Source organism: Balaenoptera musculus, chromosome 14, assembly GCF_009873245.2.
Source record: "Balaenoptera musculus isolate JJ_BM4_2016_0621 chromosome 14, mBalMus1.pri.v3, whole genome shotgun sequence".
NCBI lineage: Eukaryota > Metazoa > Chordata > Mammalia > Artiodactyla > Balaenopteridae > Balaenoptera > Balaenoptera musculus.
Genome location: NC_045798.1, coordinates 35,658,360 through 35,671,978, shown reverse-complemented (window position 1 = coordinate 35,671,978; position 13,619 = coordinate 35,658,360). Strand labels below are relative to the sequence as shown.

At 42.4% G+C, this 13,619-nt stretch overlaps 1 protein-coding gene across 2 annotated transcripts; it reads left to right on the top strand.

Moving 5' to 3' along the window:
• The first annotated feature begins 2,472 nt into the window (after positions 1–2,472).
• On the top strand, positions 2,473–13,121 carry LOC118880288 (myosin regulatory light polypeptide 9). 2 transcript variants are annotated; one of them, XM_036823881.1, is made up of 4 exons: positions 2,473–2,629; positions 8,277–8,475; positions 8,966–9,127; positions 11,675–13,121. In XM_036823881.1, the coding sequence occupies exons 2-4, from the start codon at positions 8,292–8,294 to the stop codon at positions 11,845–11,847; spliced, it is 519 nt and encodes a 172-aa protein (XP_036679776.1). In that variant the 5' UTR covers positions 2,473–2,629; positions 8,277–8,291; the 3' UTR covers positions 11,848–13,121. The 2 variants fall into 2 exon arrangements, with proteins under 2 accessions (XP_036679776.1, XP_036679775.1); XM_036823880.1 differs by lacking the exon at positions 2,473–2,629 and adding an exon at positions 7,174–7,273 and having other exon boundaries at positions 11,675–12,179.
• Positions 13,122–13,619: the final 498 nt, after the last annotated feature.

Sequence of the window (13,619 nt, the reverse complement as noted above, 5' to 3'; positions counted from 1 at the left end):
CTCACAAATCAGAAAATTGACTGTCAGATCAGTTGAATGACTTGCCCTCAGGGTTACTCAGTAGGCTAAAGGAAAGATGTGAAACCCAACCCAGGTCTCTCAACTTTTAATGACAAGGTGTAAAGGGGATTGTCACCTGAGGGCAAAGATCTCCCGAAGGGTCCACAAGGGAAGAGATATTAGAGTGAGAGGTCTTTGGTGGTGGGTCCAATCATTAAAATTTAATATCAAAACGTTAGATGGAAATTTGAGTAACATTTTATCAAGATATTATTTTTCCACACCGCTAACCTTTGTATACCCACAGTTAATTGGGGAATGAATAAATTAGTGAATGAACATGGACCACACAAATCCCAGTGGTCAGTCAGCCAGGCCCTCTGATCACCTCCAGACAATCAGGCAGGCTGCTCCCTTTGCCTGGAATCTCCCTCTCCTCTCTTTCCCCACTGACTTCTAGAATCAGCTCTTCAGTAGTCCTCCGAGGGACACTGTCCACAAGTCCCCACACAGGCTGATTTCCTCCTCTGTGCTCCTTCCATAAACCTTACCAAATTATGCTGTAATTTTCTGTTCCACGTTTGTTCCCTGATAACTCCCTGTGCCTTTACTCCCTCCCCTGTCATCCCAGAGGTAGAAACTATGCTCTATTTCAAAAACCAAATAAACCACAGCACTCACCACAGTGCTTGGCAATGCAGTTGCTGTTTAATACCTCTTGCCTGAATGGAAGGAAAGCAGACAGACAAAGCAATTATCTCATACTATGGAAGCAAAAGACTGTTGATGCTCCCTGCCGCCCTGAGGGGACAACTATACCGTCCATTTCACCCTATGGGATGAGTTTTCTTCCCGGAGGACAGCAGTGGGAGCTCTAGCGCCCCCTGGTGGCAGGTGGGGGTGTGAGCACTGCAGGCGGCTCGTCCTGCTGCCCAAGCCAGTCTCCAAGAACCATCTGCATTCCCCCCCACCCCGACTCAGCCATCTGGAGTTTGTGCCCTCACTGCCTAGTCTTAGACCCTAAACTGTCCTCGCTCTGTGTCCCCACCTTCGGTGATAAGACTCACTTAAGATCCCTGTTAAACTGATGGCTTCCCAGGACCCGCCCTGCAAGATTCTGATTCAGCGGGTTGGAGATGAGGCCCCCAAGATTGTGTATTTCTAACTAGTACCCCAAGTGATTCTCACTACCAAGGCTGTTTGGTAAACTAATCATCTTCGTTTCACTCACGCTGTAGAATTAGGGCAGTTGTTTATTTTTCAGTGACTTTACCTCTAAGTGAACTTGGGAATATATTATTGGTTAAGAGACGAAACGCTCCTGAGGTCCTTGAAGGTGTAGCTTATTCGTATTTCGAGTATATTATCCTGCACCTTTTACCTTCCTTGTCAGCAGCAGGGTGACTGGAGAGAGGGCGGCTTTCGAGGGCGACCCCAAACCTCAGAACTGTTCCGGCCACGTGAGCCAGACCGGGCACGTGACCCCGGAGCCAGGATGACCCTGGAGTGGCATCGGCCCCAGCCCACCCCTTCCTCCGAGGGGACCTGCAGCACAGGCTCTCTCGCCGGAGTCTGGACGCAGGAAGACAATTGGGGAGGGCTTTCCTTTAACGAGACGCACTGGCTGAACCAGCCCGGGGCAAGGAGAGCGGAGCACAATAGGCCCCACTTTCTGGCCCCCTTTCCACCAGGCGCACGCCCGCACCACAGTCAGAGGCGGGGGCGAAGTTAGGAAGCTCTCGCTGCTGGTCGCGCGTCTTCCTTTCGAGCCGGACGCAGTCAGGCTATCTTGTTCACGGGGTCTGAGGGGCTCTGGTGGGAAACATAACTGCGAAAGTTTTTGAACAGGGAAGAGGTCTTCGGCCGCCCGTGGCCTGAGGAAATCCTTCTGGGCCGAATAAATAGTGGCCTCTTGTCTGAGGGCCCTCCGGACTAAATGTCTGCTCCTGTGGGGAGGGGCGGGACTCTTCATAAAATAACACGGTACACAGCAAATCTTTTGCCCAAAGGCCTCCTCTCGGGATAGGCGGACCGACCTCCGAGCCTCCTGAGTCACCCTGAGGTGAGCCACACGCGCAGGCCCACGACTACTCCGCGGCAAGGGCGGGGCGCTCTGGGGCGGGGCGAAGGCCACTCACGTGGGCCACGAAGCTCTCTCCGCGATTTCCCTACAAGGACTTGGGCTGTCGGGCCCCGCCCCTGGCCTGGCCCTGGAATGTGCGGAGGGGCAAACCCACAGGACAGAGCCAACCATTTGCCAAGAGGAAAGGGGGAAAGAAAAGCTTACATTGTAGGAAGAGGTATTAAAAAAAAGGAAAACTCAGTCATCAGACCGGGAGAACCATTACACCTTCTTCTACGTTCTAAGTTGCCCGCTTGACACGTCCTTCCCGTGCACTTGGTCAAAACTGCGCCCTTTGAGCACACCGGCAACTCCCCCGCCCCGTCACCCTTCCATTAAGCCAGGCTCACACTGTTAGCAGAGAATGGTGACTCGCTTCCTTCCGGTCCGCTAAGCGGAGGCCGGAAGTGTTGTTTGCAGCGTCTCTGGGAGTGGAAAGGAGTCGGTAGCGGCAGTCAGGGCAGCGAGGGGTTCCCTGAAGCGCTCGGGTTCTCGCGACTGAGTAGGGTGAGTGGTGCTCGCGGTCGGGCGCGTGAGGCCCATGCCGGGGCGCATCCCCTCGGGACGGCTTGGGGTGGGGGGGCAGTGGCGCTCCCCGGGCGCCGGGAGCGCACCTGGGCAGGTGTGCCAGCCGGTCCCTGGGTTTCGAGCCCCAGTGCCAGCTCCAGCATCGAAGGCCGCGGCCGGAAGCGGCTCAGACGCCGACTTCGTTCCTTTGCCCAAACTAGGAGCTCGGGAAGTGTGGCTTAGTCTGCTGGCGCCGCGAGCTTGGGCGGCAGCAGGCCTGCGAAACCCGAGCCCCGCGGAGCTGACTCTGGGACTAAGTTTAGTTTATAACGTAAACTTGCCCGATTCAAGAGAGTTTGCGTAAAAACTGTAGGCCAGTGCGCCCGCCTCCCCCTCGCTGCAGCTGTTGTTGCAGCTGTGTGGCTACGTTTAGTGGGAATAACCACCTCAAATTAGCAACTTCCTCAGCTCAGTGTCCACTTTTGTAATTAGCGTTTTATTTTTAAGTGATATTTGGACAAAGAGGAGTTCGGGGTTTAGTTTGCGGCTCCAGAAAAACTCCAAAATACAATACCGTGTTACTCTTGGGTGGAGACTCGGGGTTAAGTCAATTTCCCAAAGTGTTTCTTTTTAAAGTAGTTAATTGGTTTATCAAAGAGTGTATCAGTTCTTTACAGAACTTTGGAACAGAAATAAGCGTTAGGTTGAGATTTTAACTTAAGTGCAAAAAGTTTTATATCTAAAGGTGAAGAAAGTGAATGTTTCCTAAAATTACTACGATTTGTTTCATGTTCTGGAAGGCTTTTGATAAGACTTAACCAGAAAAAGCTTTTTATTTAAAAAAGTGAGGCTTTACTGGCAAGTGAACCACGACAAAGAATTGCCTTTGTCAAGTGCTGAGAACTTTTTGGGTGTGGCAGTCTGAGGGAACTAATCCTACCTTCTACCGGAAGTTTGCGTAGGAATTGAAAACTTGTTTTAGTTGGAACGGAAGCACCAGCCTGAAAATGTACTTTTAAAAAGCCGTGGTTAGCACCAAAAAATTACATATACTTAGCTTTAAAAAAAGAAGTGCATTGATTAAATGAGACGGTAGATTTGGTCTGGATTTGGAAAGCACATACTACGTGCTCTCACATTAGGAAGTGTTTTCTAAAATGGGAGTTCTTCCTTAAAGAATATAATCATATTTCCAGAATACTATCAATTTGAGTGTTAGTTCTGTAGAAAAAGTCTTCGGATTAGTTTACATTTATTACCACCACAAAGGCTGGACTCTAGGATTCTAACTAGGGTAACCTAATGTAATATTGGTATGGATTAATCCCATTTTATAAATGAAACCAAAGTATCTAGAAATTCTGAAAAATCTTCTGGTTGCCCTTGATGTGTGAGGAAAGCCTCTTTGAGGATCTTTATTTTCCATTTCCCCCATCACTTAATAACATCTTCCTTACATAGTTTGTATCCCTCCTTTTGTCATAACACTGAATGATTCTCTTCCTATTTGATCAAGCTAAAAGGATAAATCTAGAAATTCATTACCACCAACACTCCCCTTCCCTGATTAAGACAAGATTATACTCCTTCAGATCTGTAAACTGAATCTCTTTGACTGAATCTCTTCTATATATTTAATAGAAGCTGGCTCTGCAAGTCTGTGGGTTTTCAAGTTCCATACAACACAGCCCTTCATGCCAAAGATCTTTAATTAAATGCTTCAAAAATACACTCTAGACTATAATTTAGGATGAGTGAGGACATAACTCGGAAATCTCAGGTGCCTTCATGGCAATCTTCCCACCCTAAATAAAGAATAGTTACATTGATGAATAAAATATTTTCAATTTTATTTTGCCCTAGCTTATGAAAGTTGTGTGTTTGCTGAAGGCTTGTTACATGAAGAGGGTTACAGGTTGACTCGTTTGGGGAGAGTAAAAGTGGACAGCATACTAGAATCGTAGCTAGGAGGACAATGACAGTATCTATCATCAGTGATCTTCTCCTTCGGATCATAGCACTGTTCCTCATTTGGCTCCTTCTCCGCCAGTGTTTATTCCACCCATACTTTCAGTTTGGTAGGGGAAAATAAAAAACACCTTTTGCTTATTTTGAAATAACTGACTGCAAAGCTGAACTCCCTATCACTAAAAGGATCTGGGTTTCTGGTGGGAAACAGATCAGAATCTAACCTCCTTGAAAAAGTAAAGGCCCATGTAGTAACTTGCCCAACGGTATACTACCAGTTTTTGGTAGAATTAGCTACCCTAATTTGTTAGAATTAAGACTAACATTTAAGTCTCTTAATTCTAAGGACGTCTTGTAGCTTTTAGGATTTTTCAGTCTTCTCCCCCCGCCGAAATCTTTTAGAAACAAAGATCTTTTCTCAACTCAATGTTTGATAATCATGTACCACCTTTGAGTTATTTTTCATTTTTGTTACGTATTGTTTTAACTTGAGAGCCATACTCCTGGAATGAAAACTGTGTGACTCATTTCATAAGTTGAACCAATCATCTCATTTCTTTAAAGTTGCCTCCCCAACTATATTTTAAGCTCCTTGAAGATAGCACACCTACCTTACATTTCTTAATTCTTAAATAATAATCAGCGCTCATGACATTTAATGCACATGAATGTAATTCTACTGATCATATTAAAGGTCGATGGTTAAGTATCGAATGGGCTAAAGAAAAATTCTGTGAGACCACTGTCAGTGCTGACCCCAAAAATACCTTTATAATGTTTAAAAACTATGTTAGAATGCATTTACAAATTTAAAGAATGCATGATTTTAAAAAGGCTAAATAGGGGACTTCCCTGGTGGCACAGTGGTTAAGAATCCGCCTGCCAGTGCAGGAGACACGGGTTCGAGCCCTGGTCCGGGAAGATCCCACATGGCCGTGGAGCAGCTAAGCCCGTGCACCAGAACTACTGAGCCTGCACTCTAGAGCCCGCGGGCCACAACTACTGAGCCCTCATGCCACAACTACTGAAGCCCACGCACCTAGAGCCTGTGCTTCGCAACAAAGAGAAGCCACCGCGATGAGAAGCCGCCCAACCCAATGAAGAGTAGCCCCCACTCGCCGCAACTAGAGAAAGCCCGCACGCAGCAACAAAGACCCAACACAGGCAAAAATAATAAATATATTTATTTATTAAAAAAAAAAAAGCAGCTGTAAAAAGGCTAAATAGGAAATACATCAAAATTCAAGAATGAGAGTGGGTGTGTGTTACTTTATAATCCAAACTAAGTTTTAAAAAGGTGTATAGAGGACCCGCACCAAATTGAGTATTATGAGTTTTTTTGTTTTGTTTTTTATAAATTTATTTATTTATGTTTGGTAGTGTTAGGTCTTCGTTGCTGTGCACGGGCTTTCTCTAGTTGTGGCGAGCGGGGGCTACTCTTCGTTGTGGTGCGCGGGCTTCTCATTGTGGTGGCTTCTCATTGCGGAGCACAGGCTCTAGGTGCGCGGCCTTCAGTAGTTGTGGCTCATGGACTCCAGAGTGCAGGATCAGTAGTTGTGGCGCACAGGCTTAGTTGCTCCATGGCATGTGGGATCTTCCCAGACCAGGGCTCAAACCCATGTCCCCTGCATTGGCAGGCGGATTCTTAACCACTGCGCCACCAGGGAAGCCCTATGAGGTGTCGTAGATTAAAAAAATCAGTTGTATCAACCATTTGACCTATAATTTTCATCAGTTTCTTTGTTCTTAAAATAACTGGCATTTGTGCATCATTAGGGGAATATAATGTAGTCAAACAAAATAGACTGTTTTTAAAGATGTGCTTTGTTTTGCAAAGACATGGCATACCTAAAATATTAAAGAAATGTGGACTGGTAAATATATGCCACTCATTGGGTCTCAACCGCTAACCCAAGTCCTGGAGTCCATTTAAGAGATGGAAGAATAATACATATATGCTATAACTCCTTGTAGTTTTTAAAACTACATTTAGAATAGAGGGGGACATTACAGTTCCATATAGTTTAGATAATAGTGGGATTTACTGCGTCCAGAGGTGTTACAGAGTGAAAATATGCATTCATGAAAGGGTAATTAAAGGAAACTTGGAAACTAGGGAAGAGTATATATCATAACTGCTATGTCACGTAGGGTATATCTTACCAGCAACACATTCCAGTGTATCCTAGGAGTGCTATATTTAATGGACTGGAATTTGTGACTCTCCTTTGTGGAATTTCCTTCTAAAATCTGAGCTTTCCTTCTAAAATTTAGCTTAAAAAAAAAAATCTGAGGCAGAGTCAGAGCTTTTCTAATTATTTCCATAATTGAATTTAGCCTGGCTGATGTGGTGTAATCAAGGAAAGAATGTAAGAAGTTTTGAAACTCATGTGGAGCGTTGTGTTCTAAAGCCACTTTGCAGTACTGACATCTAGGTAGTACTTCATTCTTTGCAATCCACAGACTTATTTTTAGAGTAAGGGCATAGTGTTTTGCTACATCATAGTTAAATGTTGTTTTCAGAACGTAAGCTTTAAAATTGTTGTCCTGGTCAGAGAGTGAAATCAGTAGTGCCTATTTTAGACCTGCTTCAAAGAATATAACTGAATACAGTGTCTTAGTCTTGTGGGTTAGAGGTCTTGCAGACTGCCATTGCCACCTCAGCTCTGAAAGATGGTATGGTAAAATTTTATTATCTGATGACTCTGGGATTTTTAACTTCAAACAAATTTTTATAGTATTAAAGATTGTGTTGAAAGGAAAATTACCTCTTCATCTTACGTATTATTGAACGTTATTTTTAACTTAAATTTTATAGGGATAAATTTAGATTAGAGAGCAAAGGTAGTTTCCATACCTCTTTAAATGCCTTCTAAAACTTTTTAAAAACTAAATTGCTTTAAAAATTTTTATTGTGCTCTGATTTTTGTTTAGAGGACTTAGTCACCTCAAGTGATTTAGCTTAGCTCTGTGCAACAAATTGGTTAGGATAGAGTGGAAATACTTACAAAACTTAATTATTGATGAATTACCTTTGGAGTTTTCTATACTTTTTCAGTTAGCCTTTTAACAGGTATCTTTCCTGAAGTACTTTGATTCCAGGAGTGAGGGTGCGATAAGAAATGTTAGTTGCGAGTGGAAGAATGGTATTTGGCAGTAAGATTAGGAGATGAAGACCTGTCGCATCAGTTAATCCTCCTTCCTTCTTTCTGTCCACGTTAGAATGGGAGGCTGGTTTCAGCTAGGGCTGCAGAAGGATAGACCTGTTGAAGATGAGTTAGTGTCCCTCAGTACTCCATAGCACTGATGTACAGAACCCAACGTTTTTTGTTTCTTGTTTTCTGTATTGTTATTAAGCTAGTAGATTGGGTTATTGGTCCTTAATCAGCTGTCCAGTAGTACTGGGGACAGGAAATCTTGTTGATAATTCTCTGAGCTTTGATGTTGGTCGTAGTTTCGTCACAACTGCTAAGGATGAGTGAACTCAAAGCATGAGTCTGGTTTTTCTCTTTGTAGATTGATTCTCTGCATAATGGTATCGATTAGTTGAGAGAGATTTTTGCCAAGTGATACTATCCTGTGGAATAGTCTTTAGACATATCTCTAAGTGGCTCAAACATATCAGGAAGGTTGGTTCAGTTTACTTTTTGTTATTTCTTGTATTTCCCTTCTTTGTTAGGATTTAACCGCCACCATGTCGAGCAAAAGAGCAAAGACCAAGACCACCAAGAAGCGCCCCCAACGCGCAACCTCCAATGTGTTTGCCATGTTTGACCAGTCACAGATTCAGGAGTTCAAGGAGGCCTTCAACATGATCGATCAGAACAGAGATGGTTTCATCGACAAGGAAGACTTGCATGATATGCTTGCCTCCCTGGGTAATGATCAGTTTTAACATTAATAAATCAAATAGAATTTCTATAACACCTTTTATATTTATTTCTTAAGCCAATCTAATGATGCTTTGTGAAGCCAATCTAATGATGTTACAGTTCACTAAGATTCAAAGTCTGGAGCATTGTTTCCCAAAGCGTGGTCCCCAGACAACCTGCAGATTTCTGGCCAAGTCTCCGGGTTAGGCTGGGGGCCAGCCGTGTACGTGCATGCACTGCAAACACTGATCTTGATTATGAGAGCAGTGTTACTCCTCCTGACATCCCAGTGGAACAGCACACAGTCTCCAGACTCTTAAAACGGATCCTATTCATTGAGAAGACTTTTTTCCAAATAGTTTTGCTATCTTGAATGCAAATAGCAAACTGTTTAAATGATCATCTTTCTTGTCAAAATGTTTACCATGATGAATTGTTGATGCGTTTTGTGGTGTAATTATCACCCTCTTAAAATATGACCCTCTTTTTTGTTTAGGGAAAAATCCAACTGATGAGTATCTGGACGCCATGATGAATGAGGCTCCAGGTCCCATAAATTTTACCATGTTTCTCACGATGTTTGGTGAAAAGTTAAATGGCACCGATCCAGAAGATGTCATCAGAAACGCTTTTGCTTGCTTTGATGAAGAAGCAACTGGTAAGTCTGAGGTAACCTTTAATTACCAAGTGATTTAATTTTTGGTTATGGCAACTAAAATATATAATAACTTGAAATATGATGACATATAATACCCTCAGGTTTATACCATACCTGTTTTGGGGGATTTTGGGGGCCAGGTTTTGCTTATGCCTTGTTAGTCACTCACTTCACTGCCTCTGCCCTTAAATATTTAATTTACAATTTAATAGGTATATTTGAAACTTCTTTAGGAAACTTACGTTACTCCTTTACTAGAATAATTCCACAAGGGTCAGGCACTCAGTAAATGTGTGTCAAACGAATATCTTTTACTGGAGCAATCTTGGAAAAAGTTTAAATTGCTGTAGGCGGTGATACCAGTACAATCCTATGTTTGTTTATCAGGCACCTCTCAGCTCTGAGAGTGTTTAGATCTGGTATCTAACCTTTCCCTCTGGAATCAGGTGCCCCGGTTTCATAATCCTATTCTGCATAATAGCTGTGTGATTTCAGGCGAGTTACTTAACTTCTCTAAGCCTCTGTTTTCTTATTTGTAAGATGGACAGTAATATTACCTACCTCATAGGGTTGTTGTAAGGATTAAATGAGGAAATGAGATAGTAGCTTACTGCCTGCATGGAGTGAACTCTCAAAGACACCCAAAAGGTTAACTAAATACATGCCTGATAAGGGGGGTAACTCATGGCAAGTTTTTAAGAAGGAAGGTACACCCTCTGGTTACACATTACTTGGACTAAACAGTCCAAGCATAGTTTGGGCATGGAAGCATAGTCTCCCCACTCTGGCTTTCAAGGCTCCACACGATAGAACCTCATTTGGCCTGTTCAAGTAGACCACCCTCAACTCTTCCTAACCTCCTTCCAGACTCCTCCATGCGTTGTTGCCCTGACTTACCTCCACCATTTCTGCCTCTGCCTTTCCTCCTTATACCACCTCCTTCCTCCTTCCCCTTGAAATCAAGACTCTGAACAGTTATTTCTGGAAGGGGTAGGGAAGGGGCAGGCAGAAGAGACTTTTTTCCTGCTAAAAACATTTGTGTATTGATTGAATTTTTTACAGTCAATGGGTATTACTTTTTTAGTGGAAGGGAATAAAACCATAAAAGAGTAAAGTGTCTTATTTATTCTTCAAAGTCATCTCAATGGTCACATTCTTTATAGAGCCTTACCTGTGTTTTCATACTATTTTGTCCTGACCTCTGGGAAAACTTAAAAGCTCTCCCTTTCCCTCTCCAAAGTATTTTATGTATGTCTCTACTGGCACGTACTCTACCTGAGCTTCTACTTTAGTTGTGTGCTTATTTCTAATCAGTCTCTCCCTGCTCCCAGGATAATGGTTGTGTCTTCACCAGCGTTACATTCCCATCTTCGTAACCCCTCCCAGCTCCTACCACAGTCCCTTGCACATAGTCAATGATGATTTTACATGATAGTTGAACGACTTGGCTGGAGATGAGGATTTATTTCTACAAGCTAAAAGGCTAAGATTTGGAGAACTTTTTTTTTTTAATCTAGGATTGAATTAGCAAAAACAATCCATAAATCTAGAGTTTCTTTTGTGAACTGACCTTACACTTTAAACTCATAGGAAATATATTATCAATGTTTTAGCTTAATTTCACATACAAGAAAGTTGTCAGATTTTTCTTTTTTTACTTTATGAATTTCAGAATTTCTGTGCTTGAATGGTCATTTATTACCTTTGGATTACTGCATTAGTGGGTCTCAATCATGATTGCTCATGGGATTTACTGGGGAGCCTTTTAAAAATATCAGTAACAGATAATAAGTCAAGGGTGGCCTCTGGGGTTGTTTTGTTTTGAGCTGCCTGGATGATTCTTATGTGCAGTCAGGCTTTATGAGAACCCTGCTTTCACGAGTCCAGAGTAGAAAGCATTCCTCTCAGCTCACCACTATACCCCCAATGCCTATCCCAGTGTCTGCAACATAGTTAATGCTCAAATATCTACTCAGTGTTTTTGCACATCCTGGGCCTGAACATATTTGTTACTGAATCTAAAATTGGATTTGTTTAAAAAAAATTTTTTTTAATCTCATTTTACATATAAAGAAAAAGAAGGAGGTAAAGTGAAATGCCTGAAGTAACATAGCTTGTTAAAACTGGACCTCAAGACTTCAGTATTCTTTCCACTGAAGCACTTTATCGATGTTTATGATGATTTTAGTGTATTTACTTGTAGAATAAGTGTGACCATGCTATTCTAAGGAACCATGAGGCTTAGATTCCTTAATCATACTTTATGGCTTGTGGTTAGGCATAGGCTTAGCCACTGTTATCAAGAGATCAGGAGATGGATGTCAGGTGAGGTCAGTAGAGCAGAGCAGGTTAATGTCACTAAGCAACAGGGCATTTTCTAGGCAGCTGTCTGCTGAGGCTGGCTTTAGCACGTCAAGACCTCATACTTCATACATTTGCATGCTTCTAGTTCTTAACATACAGCCCACGCTTAGTCAAGCGTAGGTGCCCCTTGCAGTTACTCCTCAGAGTAGTGTGTCTTCTGATCCCTGCTTCTTTTGTCTTTAGGCACCATTCAGGAGGATTACCTGAGAGAGCTGCTGACCACAATGGGAGATCGGTTTACAGATGAGGAAGTGGACGAGCTGTACAGAGAAGCACCTATTGACAAAAAGGGGAATTTCAATTACATTGAGTTCACGCGCATCCTTAAACATGGAGCGAAAGACAAAGATGACTGAAAAGAACTTCAAATTCCAGCCAAACTTTCCTTGTTGCTACTTTGGGTATTTCTGAGACTTTCTCTTAGAGCCTATTGCATGCCCTTAGCTTTACAGCTTTTGCCTTTCTTGTTGTATTTATTCTCAACCATTTGGGGCACATGCATCTCTATAATTCAGACTGGAAATGGGACTTTTTGTCATTTTCAGAATAGAAAATAGGGTAGTTTAACTTACCCCTACCTTCCCCTCCCCCAATAACTGCAGTCTACAAAGAGTCGATATATTTTTTCAGAGAAAGTTATTCACTCAATTTTTTCTGAACCATAATTAAACTTTATGATAGAAACTTACTTGTTTAAAACTTCTTTATTTACCAAAATTGGCTTTTGTTGGTCTTGGTTGCAAATTTTTTTTTAAATTAATTATTTATTTTTGGCTGCGTTGGGTCTTCGTTGCTGTACGCGGGCTTCTCATTGAAGTGGCTTCTCTTGTTGCAGAGCATGGGCTCTAGGCATGTGGGCTTCAGTAGCTGTGGCTCAAAGGCTCTAGAGCACAGGCTCAGTAGTTGTGGCGCACGGGCTTCGTTGCCCCGCAGCATGTGGGATCTTCCCCGACCAGGGCTTGAACCCGTGTCTCCTGCATTGGCAGGCGGATTCTTAACCACTGTGTCACCAAGGAAGCCCTTGGTTGCAACTTCTAAAGAAAGGTAGTGGGAATTCCCTGGCGGTCCAGTAGTTAGGACTCCACTTGCACTTTCATTGCCAAGGGCCCGGGTTCAATCCCTGGTGAGGGAACTAAGATCCCACAAGATGCGCGGCGCGGCCAAAAATAAAGAAAGAATGGTAGTGAGGCAAATCCTAGAAAATAATACGGTTGTTAGACCTCCCCTTTACTCCTGCCAGTTTTCCTAACAATCCTACTCCTCTACTATTCATTCTTCTCCCTTTTTAAAGAAATCCAATTTTAACTGCCTTTATTGAGTTTCCTGCACTTTGCCTTCCAATTTTAAAAATAATTTCCTGTAAAATTTACATGTATATGATAGCTTTGGTAGCTTTAAATCCTAAAGTATAACATACCTGCCAACATCACCCCATGTCTGTTCTAATCTTTTGTACATAACTTCATGTCATTTAAAATTAGACCAGGCCACTGAGTGTAATTTTAATTTGTCCTAATTTTTAAAACTATTTTAGCCCCAAAGGTTCTATGGAATGCTTCTACCAAAAAGGCGGATTTTTTGTATTGTATTTCAAAGTGTTGGAAACACAATATGGTTGTTGGTTTGTTTTGGGTTTTTCTGTATAGTTTCTTTTTATCACACAGTCCTCATTGAAGTACCGTGTTTATGCAGAGATTCACATGAGTTCATTTGTGAATCTTTGACATTCCTGACCTGCCCATGGTCAGAACAGCTGAAGCTACATGCCTGGGAAAGTGAGGTCATTATTTCAATCCTAAAAATAACTTATGCTATTTGCAGGAATGCAGGACTGTTTTCAGAGTTAATCAGGAAATGGTAGACAGTTTCATTCACTTTGGGCTTCAAAAATCTGACTTTCAAGGATTCATAAGTTTAAGAAAGATCTTGAAACACTGGGGGGAAAAGTTGGGTGAAGAGGGTTGACAATTAACCTGTGAAGATGAATAATTGATAATTACTATAACTTTATGTTTTATACTACTATTAACAAGACTGTCCTTGGACAAAACTATTACCTCATTGAATATGCAATTACTGAATGCCTTCAGAGCAGCAGACCTTTACACTCAACAGGATAGGTGATCTA

What these genes read in the sequence shown, in the direction of transcription:
- LOC118880288 (XM_036823880.1), top strand. An exon ending in TGATATGCTTGCCTCCCTGG is followed by an intron (nt 8,476 to 8,965) that starts GTAATGATCAGT and finishes TTTTTTGTTTAG; the next exon opens with GGAAAAATCCAACTGATGAG. An exon ending in CTTTGATGAAGAAGCAACTG is followed by an intron (nt 9,128 to 11,674) that starts GTAAGTCTGAGG and finishes TTTTGTCTTTAG; the next exon opens with GCACCATTCAGGAGGATTAC.